Source organism: Formica exsecta, unplaced genomic scaffold (assembly GCF_003651465.1).
Source record: "Formica exsecta isolate Colony F162 unplaced genomic scaffold, ASM365146v1 scaffold83, whole genome shotgun sequence".
NCBI classification, from domain to species: domain Eukaryota; kingdom Metazoa; phylum Arthropoda; class Insecta; order Hymenoptera; family Formicidae; genus Formica; species Formica exsecta.
Genome location: NW_021853600.1, coordinates 19,707 through 31,601, shown reverse-complemented (window position 1 = coordinate 31,601; position 11,895 = coordinate 19,707). Strand labels below are relative to the sequence as shown.

General features: G+C 29.2%; 1 protein-coding gene across 4 annotated transcripts in view; it reads right to left on the bottom strand.

Annotated features, from left to right (window-relative positions):
• The window catches only part of LOC115244697 (filamin-A), a 58,677-nt gene extending 46,822 nt beyond the window's left edge, over window positions 1-11,855 (bottom strand). Inside the window, exons 1-3 of one of the 4 annotated variants that reach the window (XM_029822576.1) lie at window positions 11,839-11,855; window positions 8,479-8,694; window positions 7,239-7,650 (exon numbers count right to left, since the gene is read on the bottom strand). In XM_029822576.1, coding sequence (XP_029678436.1) covers window positions 7,239-7,581 — 343 coding nt within the window. In that variant the 5' untranslated portion in view covers window positions 7,582-7,650; window positions 8,479-8,694; window positions 11,839-11,855. Of the gene's footprint in view, window positions 1-7,238; window positions 7,651-8,478; window positions 8,695-10,645; window positions 10,748-11,838 lie in introns of those variants that run through there. The other 3 variants (XM_029822575.1, XM_029822581.1, XM_029822577.1) reach the window with 3 other exon arrangements.
• Window positions 11,856-11,895: the final 40 nt, after the last annotated feature.

Below are 11,895 nucleotides of genomic sequence, written 5' to 3'. Positions count from 1 at the left end.
TTTAGTTTTCGATAATCTTACCGTAATATTTTTATGTACAGAATAATGAGACAAATCAATTAGTGTAAAGAAAAAAACAAATAATTGTTTTAAAAAATACATTGTAAATACTTTTATACTTTTTTCTGAAACATTTTTTGATATCTCACTTCGTTTCCGAAAAATATGCCCGCGTCACTATAAATGCCGCACCCTGTATATATGTAAGTATGTATATATGAACTAACTCTGGAGAACTTCAATTACAGCATTTCAATAATATATTGCTTGCTTTAGACTTAATATCTTACCGAAAATTTTAGAAATTTACTTACAAACTTGTGTCTACCCACGTTCATGGACGACCAACTTTGATTCTCTGATTGTATAATATCTGACAATCTTACTACCATACCTACGTATGTACGTGTGTACATATGTGTGTTTCGGTTTTTATCAACACGATGTCTCGAAACGAAAACAAAGAAAAAAAATGTTTATATCATCTCTTACACGGTCTTCCCAATATTTTATGTAATTAAACGTTATAATAATTGTCAGTATCTTGCATGTAGCGGTCATTAATGCACCAAATAAAAAAATTGATGAGTAATTGAACAGCAATAAAAAATTTGACAATATAATCATGTGTCAAAATTGCACTATAATATTATTTTTGAAAATGTCGATAGTAACATCGGTATTCGGGACTTCAATGACTCAACGTAACGAATTTCACTGTTATTGACACCCATATATGCAAATAAAAGCAACAAGTAAATTTTCATTAAGAGAAAGCGCAGCTGTAAATACGGAATCTAGTATTAATAATGGAATGATATAACCAATCATATATTTTATTCTCACAAGTAACAACATATGAAGTAATACTGTCATATAAATATTTACTATATGATTATAGTATTTTATATTACGCAAATTCAAAATTTATCTATATTTTTATAAATTGATATTTATATCGCAATTAATTTTAATGGATTATTTTTCGATATTTATCTAACATCTAATAACTCATATAAGTCGATAAAAAAATTTAAAAGTCAAACAAGTGTATAAATGTAATTTGTAAGTAATAAAGTGGTAATTTACTGGAAATTTAAAATTTTATTGTTCGTGAGACGGCAGTAAAATTTTATTTCGTTAATGCAGTAAAGACTGTTCAAACATTCGTTGTGAATAACGAGCTTAAAAAAAACTCAAAGTCAATGATATAATAGATATATAGCTTAGTCCCCATCACATAAATACATGGCCTCAGCTGATATTGGAATCTTCCAAAGAAATCGAAGGATCTTAGAATTTCCGAGAACCCGAGGATTATCAAGCGACGCGGTAGTTTCTTTCTAGCTTGTTATATATCTCTTTTAAAAGAAGAAATAATCAAAATTTGCGGAATTAGAAACGGGCTTCTTTATTACTCTTTCATCTGACCGACAGTAATCGGACTGATCTATTCTTGAATTGAGAATTTTTGTTGTGTGTAAAACGCAAGATTCTTAAACGAATTTTCGCGAGCGCCGTTTTTCGGCGACGCTTAAATTAGAAAAGAAGAATAAAGAATTTCAGAAAAACGAATTCAAATTGCGTACTTTCTTCTATCTCTAAATTTTTATACAGAATTGGATATTATAAAAAAAAAGAATCTAATATTAAAAAAACTATCGTAAATTATAGAAAAGATATGTGTCATAAACAAAGAGAACTTTGAGAAAAACTACAGTAATTAATGCAATTATTTTTTATACACAATTGATTAAAGATAATTCAATAATTAATAATTAAACAAACTCACAATTATACAGTTTTCCTTAATATTAAAAGCATGTGTCATATTATAAATAGCTTGTCATACATATACGAGTCGTTGAATCACTTGTCATTCTAATGTGTAATTAAAAGATTCGGCCAAGTATCGCGTATACACTTGCCCATGTGTGACGCTTTCAACGGCACGTATCCCATGGCGAGTTTAGACGGTGACGTCACTCGAGAAATTACCTCACTGGACCGAGAATGCCAGGTAAGATCTCCGATACGATCTCTTCTCCTTTCAATCGTCAAGGTGTGCCGTCGACATATGTCAACCAATCTTTGACTGAATATCATTCAAATGCAATTATTTGTTTATTTTTATTTTTATGTTATTTATTCTCTCAATTTATTTAGGTATATCAAATAATTGTGTGAAATATATATTAATTATGCATTTCTGTGTGTATAAGCTGTAGCTAGAAAACAACATTTATAATTGTGTAGTATGAAATAAATATAATATTTTTAAAATTTATTAAATACATTAAGTATTAAGTATTATTATAAATATTAAAAGTATTGAAGATTTCAGAAAAATTCCAGAATATTATAAGTTTAATCCTAAGATATGTAAAAAAAAAATGACATTTACGATCTAAAATATTTACTTATGACATGTATAAGATATTTTTTATGAGTTATGGTGAAAATAAGACAGGTAAACACATTTCGGCAATGGTCAAAAACTCGACTTAACACATAGAGAGACACGCTCTCACGGGATCACACGAGAACAACATACTCTCTTAATGTCAAGGTTGCGTTTGAGAGTTAAAGTAATCGTTTTTAATACACGCGCAAATTACGCGCGGAAACACTATAATTTAGGAAATACTTATTAAATTATTTGAATAATATTATTTTTTTTTATGAGATTCAATTGAATTATGCCATATTAGAAGTAAATCCTTGAAAGTAATACTTTCAACACGCTATTTTTATAGAAGATGAAAGATACTTATACATGAAAAATAATACAGAGAATAATACAATTATTATATTATTAATCAAAGTATCAATAACTTCGTACATGAGTGTTTATCATCTTTTTAAATAAATTTTAACAAATTTGTAAAATCCTGGGATCTCGCAATATATATATATATACATACCTAACTATATATTATTTATTTATTAATAATTAAACTTTAAAGTCTTGTAACTAATTGATTAAATAAATTGAACCTGCAAAGTGCTGTAAATTATTCTTATAGCACAAAATATTATCATATTTTTCTCTACCAAACTTTTTTAGAAACTTCTTTCATATATTATACGTGCAAGCGTTAAGCAACTTTTTGCATAAAAACCCTGTCGAAATATTGACGAGATATTTCACGAAAAAATAAAATTGCAAAAATGTCACGAGATCATTTTCGCTTGATAGGGGCACTAGGGGAAGGAAGAAAGAAACTTAGTCATGTAATAAATGCGAAGAAAGATGTCCGTGGTGCCAAGGCGAGCTTGACCTTCAACTGATCTACGTGGGCCCGCCCATTCTCCTTCTTTTGCTCCTTGGTGGGCCCCGCGAGATACTTCTCAAGCGAGTTTCAGGGTGTCCCTCACGTAATAGCGCGAGCGTAGCTTCCGCTGATATCCGATAATAGAGCGGTTTTAACGCTCGGATCTTGCGGTCACATCTCGATCGAGATTGCGATGACTTAACATCAAGCACATTAGTTTCTTGACTAGCGCTGTAGCTTTTTGCAAAATTTTTGAACGCAAGAATTTTTCAGCGAGAAAGCTCTCGACTCATGACACATATATGCTTTATATCATGAGTTGCGATATAAAAAATAAAAAAATAATAAATAAATTATCATTTGATTTGAACCATCCGACTTTTGTCTATCTTGGGAACTTGATACATAAATCTTTAAACATCATATCCTCAAAATTAACTTTAACATATAATATATTCTTCTTATATTATTTTATATTTTTTACATATATAAAATAAAGTTTTTTTTCTCTTCTTTTTAGACATTAAAATTAATAACAGTGTAAAGGGTAATATCAATATATAATAACGATAGAATTACATTATATATACTTATATACTTGCGATATTAAAAAAAAAACATAATGTAGAAAAGCAATTTTCCTGAATAGATAAATATTATTTAAGAAAGTAAAGATATGTTATTATTTTTAAATCTTTATGTAAAATTAGTAATTCAATAAATAATTTATGTCCTTGCTTTTATATTGTACTCGAAGAAATTTAAATATAGTAGTTATTAAATTAATTACATTATATATACTACAAAAACTATAAATCATTATATCTAACGTATTTGCTCTGCCCAAATCTGTAAACAAGTAAATTGTCAGAAGCGATAAATAAATCAAAACATTTTTCCAAATCTGTCTAAAGAGAAAAATGTATTTTTAAAGATTTGTATGATTACTTCACGAAACGTGGCTCCACATTTATGCACATATGTTTATCAGCACGTTTCTCTCTTTTGCGATATAACAGTTGCAGGTTAAAGAAACGTAATGACATCATCAATGATATATTCAATTACGTCACTACCAGTCACAAGTATTTTGCTCAAGGATGCGACAAATCGTAATGACATCGTCGAGTAAGCAGTCATCAATCTTTCAGTGCAAATATGAAAATTCCAAAATTATACGGGGATTATCGTTTCTCAAATAAGCTATTGCACGATGCTTAATGCTTTATTTACGAACTAAAAATGAGAATTGTCATACAATGAAACATCCATCGGCACCGTTGTCTTTCTTTCAGATTCTTTTGCCAACAAGTGGTTACAGACGCACGTGGTCTGACTGATAGTGCGGACTCGACGAATCGTAGACTATTATTAAAAACTTTATGAGAGAGTCCAATTTCTTCTTATAAATTTAAATTCCTAATTTTGAATATTTTTAAAACTAATCCTTAAAATTCTGTTAAATAAAATTCGTGGAAAAAGGTTTTATTACTTACATATATTTGCATTTCTAAAGATAAATTTTTGAAAGTTTCCATGGCTGGTAAATAATTATAACTTAAAAATTTATTGATGCTTTGATATATATTTTGTAATTCAAAGAAAAATATATTTTAAATTGCTCAAGAAATGCATGAATAATTTGAGGAAGCCGAGACTTCTTGTAAGTCAATTAGTTTAATTTAAAAATTACGTCATATTATAGCGAAAGGCTTTAACTAAATTTAAATGAATGGATGAAGATGAATGACGTGATGTCGGGTTGTTCATTCGCGAAAAACACGTGAACAGCATTATCCCATCACTACCCTCTGGTTTCCCGGGTAGCCCGGGCGAGCGTCATCGATCCACAACCCTCTCGCTATGCTCTACAATCGCTTTTATTTCGTGCTCTATAGCGGTTGATCTCGAATCTAAAGGTGAGGACAGGCAGAAATATTCTGCATATCATTATATCAGCCGAACATCTTTTATCCAGTAAAAAAGAAATATTTTAAAACACGATTTTAGTATTCGTAATCTCGCTACAAATAGAATTTTTCATTCTTACATGACATTATATTCTTAAAAAATATATACATTTGAACATTAAAATCCAGATTTATATTTAAATTTAATTTAAAAATTTAACATATTATTAAAATTTAAAATTAAATGTGGAACTAAGAAAATTCGATGAAATTTTCGATGCATTCAAAATCTTGATATATATCATCAAGAAGCCAATAATAGCTTAAAATTTTTGTCAATTTCGTAATCGCGATGTTTGAATTGATTAAATCTTAATGGGTCGCGATATCGCAAGATTCTCTTTATCAGTCAGATCTACATTGATTTCCACGCAAGCGGAACGTGCGATTAATTATTCGCTGACGCCTGTCTTCAAATTTTGTTGACTAATCGTTCATCACGGCTTCCGACATTTTTCATCGTGCAAACAAACGCATATTTAAAACAGATATTATAAATTTTACGCATAACTGTTAGTGTGTTAATTTAAAATGAGATATAAAAGAAGAAAAAGTAAATTTTTGCGTTCTATACTTTTATAATATGGCATATAAATGTTACGTAAATGAATAAATATCCTATTGCGATTTTAACAGTTTAAAATTACTTCGTGAGACTGCATAACCAGACATGTAGAAACATTCTATAAAATTTCTTAAAATTATACTGCATAATGTGTAATGTATCGTGTGTAACATGCTTTCTCTCAGTCAGAGTTCTCTCAATGTTTTAAACATAGTTTTTCTGTCCCATTTTTCTATTATTAATTTTTTACAGATAGTGGATAATCATAATTATATTTAGTTTTACATTTAATTGTTATTTAATCTTTGCGATTATATCATTACCATAATTTTAATTTTATATTATATCAATTTAAATAATATTTTGTTAAGTAAAACGTGAGATTTGTTATAGAATTGAAATAAATCGATTGCATATAGATTAGCGTTAATATTTAATTATGAATGTTCATCATAACATATAATGAATTATAAGATTGTCTTTATGATAATTGTTTTATTAAATAGCAATCCGACCCAATATTTCTTGCAAATAAATTTTTTCATGCTCTAATACATGGAAAATATATAAAAAAAGCTTTTCTTTCTGAAAAAATTATGTATATTGCTTTATGTATGTCACTATATATCTTAATATTTTAATTTTAATTTTATCTCACATAAATATAATTTCATATTGATTAATTTAAAAATTAGTTCTTTACATATATACGCACACATTCCCTTACATTCTCAAAACATCTGCGCAAGTCTCTATAAAATGCAGAAATCTAGGGATCGATAAATCCAATCTACTTGAAATCCGTAGACCATGCAGGTTCGCGGTAATTGTAACTACCACGTGGTGTAACGTATCGAGAGATTGTAAATGAGAAGTGTGAATATTAACCACAAATTAGAAATTAGTCATTTGTGTAGCACGATTTTTTGCCGAGTGTTATAAGAATAGACATATTATTGTCTAGATATTTGCTCGAAACATGAGTTTCTTCTCAATTAAATCAACATTGTACACGACTTTGGCAATAAATATGTCCATCAATAGTTATCTTATGGAATAATCATTTTACAAACATGGGAAATAATATCATAATTATTTTTCAAAATTATTATTTCTCTTCCTAGTTATACAAAGCATCTCAAAATAATATTTTACCAATGACATTTATATATTTTTACAACCGTTTTTTGGTTTGATTTATTCAAATTTGATCACTTCTCAATCATTTTATCTAAGCATGAAACATCAGTATTTCCTAGAATAATCATTTTTTTTACTAGTAAACACATTATAATAATTAATACATGTGTGTGTGTGTGTGTGTACTCTTGCTCCGCTCAAACGATCAAGTTCATTGTTTTCAATCACTACAAGGACAGGACGAATCTATTTTCAAGCGTGATCGAGCACGCACATGGTATCACTCACCGATATTGACGATCCTGATGCCCTCGTCCTCCAGGAACTTAAGAGCGACGGATACGTTCTCCAGCTTCTGGGAACGGAAGGTTGGTCGTTGGTTGTGTTTTGGTAGCCGCTTCTGCGAGAGCACCTCGATAAGGCTCACCAGCCGAAGACCGTCGGACAGGTCGCATTCCAAGTCGCCGATGTGCTTGTTGACCGCCTTCAATCGTTCGTTTGCCCATCTCGTAAAGGTATTTTGCTGAATTCGCTTCCACTGCGCGTCCTCGGCCAGCTCGCGCTCGTACATCTCGTCCTCCTCCTCCTCGGCGGAGTTCTCGCACTTAACTGACTTATCATTCTCATTCATTTTATCGGCCGGTCCGCTGCTACGCTCTCACGGATGAGGGTGGTGGGGTGCGCGCCCCTGTGTTAGTACCTGAGAATCGTAGTGTTGGTAGTCGCGAGTGCTATCAGTGACGAGGACAAGACGTGGCTATGTGGTGACTCGAGAAATAGCGATGGGCACAAACTATCGGCTTGAATTTTAAGGAGAACTTTGCTCCAGTGGTATGAACGCTTGCTGTTGTCTAAACATAAAGCCGTCTTGTTTGTTGACCTATCAGTTGACCTTCAAGCCTACATATAAGTCTGATTTAGATCTTCAAATTTATTCGGATTTTGGTAGATGTATTTGAATATAATTTAGTTAAATTTATTTAAAAACGGTGTGAATTTATTAATTTTGGAAATTAATTTAATATGATTGATAAAATATATGATAAAAATTTTAAGATGTATAATTTATGTAAATAAAATGTATAAATCCATATATATAATTGTAAAAGTATTTAGTTATTGACTTTATGCATTAAGAAAAATGTAGTTTTTTTAATTGTTTCCGGATATATAAACAATATTTTATATTATTTTATATAATTGATTATTGAATTAACAATTAATAATTGAATTAATATTTAATTAAAAGAATAAAGCTTAATCTTAACAATTCAAAATCTTTTGATTTGTTTATTTGTAAATATTCACAAATATATGCAAAGGCGATTTAAATATTCTATATTTATATTTTTTATCTATTGTTTTCTTCTTCATCATCATTTATTAATATCTCCATCTACGGCTTTATTTGACAAATACTTTATAACAGGCATCGATATCACTGGGAAGCGCGCATCATGCCCATCACTAGCGCGAATACACACACCTGCGAAATAATCGAAGAAGAAGTGGATGTCGGTGAACCTACCTGCCGTTTGCCGGCGAATCAAATGTGTAAATATGCGTGTGTACGAAATGCTGATACGATCAGCTGGTGCGATTCTATCTCTGCGAGTCGCCGGTAGATCGTATTTTGAGTCACTCAGGATGCGTTAATCGAGAAATTTTCCTTGGGACCAGTATATTGTCTCCTTGAAATGCCTTTTAGAATGATCGCTCGTCCTGATTCGCAGTGATGATTTACCTGCACCGCGAAATATCGCGATTAAAAGATTACCGGTGTAGAAAAAATATTCAATTACATTATATGAAATACAATTGCATACATTATAATATATAAAATAAAATTTAAATTATTAATTATTTTTTGTGTGTATAACTTTTTTGCAATAAAAACAACTGAAAATTGATCTATATTCACAAGTAAAATTTGAAATTATTCAATTTAAACCTATATTGGAGAATAAAAGAAACATTTAACAGAAACGCACATCTAAACATGATAGAAGATCAATATATTATTTTTGTTAATAAGAATCTCAACTTCCAATTGTTGCCATTGATCAAATTAAAAGTTTGCAAAAGTGCATCGAATCGCAATCAGCTTCGCTTGAGTGAAGACTCGCACACGTGTTTGACTAAACTATCCCGCTATAACATGTGACTTATATTTGATCTTCATAAATAAAGTGCCTAATTATAAATAGTGGTACATTTAGAGAAAAGTATTCATATATCTTTTTTGTTTACGCTCGCGTCCCAATACATTTATTACAGTTTAAGTATATTTTTGTTGGAAAGCATCTAAAATTAGTGTGTCAATAAATAAGATACAAAAATATTTTAATTTACTAAAACATTTATTTACGAAAAAATAATTGCAATAGTATTAAAATTATATCTCCGTTTTCTTTAAACGATATCATCGAATTTTCTATAAAATAATATATAATAGAAAATTAATCGGACGCACGCTAAATTACGATTCGCGATGCACGGCGAGATGCCAAGTTATTTTTGGTACGCGCATGTATACGTGACTTTTTTCCAAGGTCTATAATATTACATCCGAAAGATGAACTTCATAAACGCGAACATTGTCCAAGATTTGAATAGAGAACTACTATTGTAGCATTTTCAGTTATCTTTTTACAGAAGGACAGTTTAGTTTACGAAACACATTGTGAAATAAAACATTGCATATAAGTTAATAATAAATATAATGCATATACAATATATAGTTGTATGAAATACACTTCGATTTAATATATTTCGGCATTGCAAATGAATAAAAAATACCTTCTAGCTAAAGATAATTTTCTGGACTAAAATGTGTAGTTGTAGAAATTAATAGAGCCATATATTATTTAACACGTAAAATAATATCTGTGAAAAAATATTACAATCAGTTTTGTTTTCTTCCTGCATAATTAATCGATTTTTTAATACTTTTTTTGTTTAACATTATACCGTAAAACAAAAATATAAAATAAATTGTATAATAAATTGCCGACGTAATTAATGATGATATACATGTAATATATATTTATATTGTTATATATAATTATCTATATATGTGAAAAGGCATTGCGTGAGATGACGTGATGATGCTAAAAATTTATTTTTTATAGTAGCACTTGAGTCAAGAAAAAGATTCGGATACCACTTCTCCTCAACATGAAACGATCAAGCTGTCATCGAACTTCAAAATTTTACCTCATATATTTCTTTATATCAAAACAATTCATATTCTTTTAAATCAAAATAAAATTAATTAAAGAATTATTAGAGCTCACGTATATGTTTTTATCAATATAAACAAGATTAATTAATGCTATAAAATCAATTATTGAAATAATTATACGGGATTATTTTTGAATATGTAAATTAATAAAAGATATCATTTTTAAAAATAATAAAAAATGCTGATTTGTTTTACATAAACGCACGCATATTAAATCATTTTTTTTATCACATTCACAAATTTTCCACAAATTTACTTTGCACACACACAATCAGCGAAATATTAAATTACATAAATCCGTAATAAGGCGAATTTAAATTCGTAAAATGGATATAAAATTTGCAAGAAATAGTCACTATTCCCTCGATAAACTATCGAACACTCTAAAATAATTAGAAAATAATCACGTCACACATATAAAATTGTTCATTTAATTAAAAGAATTCTCTACCTCGTAAAATCGAGTGTGATTCTGTATCAGCGGTCCACGAAAAACTGTCGACAGCGAGTCGCACACGTCGCACGCCTTCGCGAATCTTTCTGGCGTTCCGCTTAAAACCCTCTCCGCACTACCGCGCTCTCCAAAAGCGTAATGCATCCGTAATCAGCTCAATGGATAAATCGCAAATGAACTGCAAACCGTTTCTCAACAAATTTTAAATAAATTACGAGCGCAAATTTTCCTTGCAATCAAATAATTTTATTGAATGAATAAATTGTTAGAATTAGTATTGGGTTCTTATAATCCCAAAGAATAAAGGAAACACTCTTTTATATAATTTAACGCGATTATTTCGACGTGCCTAGGATAATCATGTATAGGCATGTATAAAAATATATTTAACAAATTTTATCACTTTAGAATTATTTTTTCACACTATATAAGACACATATCTAAAAATTAAAAAATATGTATTCCTAATGATTAATATATTCAAACACTTTAAAAATTAGATTTTTTTTTTTAACACGCAACGTCTTCTCTTTAAAGCAAAACTGATTTTGATTTATCAAAGGCATCCTATTCGTTTTCCAAATTCCCGATCGATATGCACATGCGTAATATATATTTAAACTAATTATAAGTGTTTGACACTAATAAATCTTGAAGAAAAGAACACTTTCAACACTTAGTAAAGTGTTATCATTATTAACATCACAAAGTTAGGTTACATTGATAAATTTAAGAAATTAATTTATGGGTTGTATACTACTCTCTGATCGTAATACTAAAACTATATGATGTCCCATGAAATTATAATAAATTCTTCCAGACGAATTTAGGATCAAATTCTTCTTAATGAGAATTTACAGTGAGGTTTTCTATTATATATAGATGTTTAAAAATGTATAAAAGCGTCAATTTTTTTTTTAGATACAAAAGGTAAAATCTTCTATAGTAAACTTGTAGATCAAAATTTAATAAAAATTTTATTTTTTATATAATTAACATTCCATACTGGAAATTAGAAAAAATTGAGATAAATGATAATCTCTTAAATATTCTAGCTAAGAAAAGTGAATGTATCATGAAACATCTTATCTAAATATAAAACGATGGATTAATTTAGGTGAAACAACTAATATTGTTTCCTTGATTCTAATTCTATGAAAAAAAAAGAATTTTGCATTTAAATCTTATACCACGACATTTTATTTTTTTCACTTCCACCTCGCGAAATTTGATAGCGGTCGTCTTCG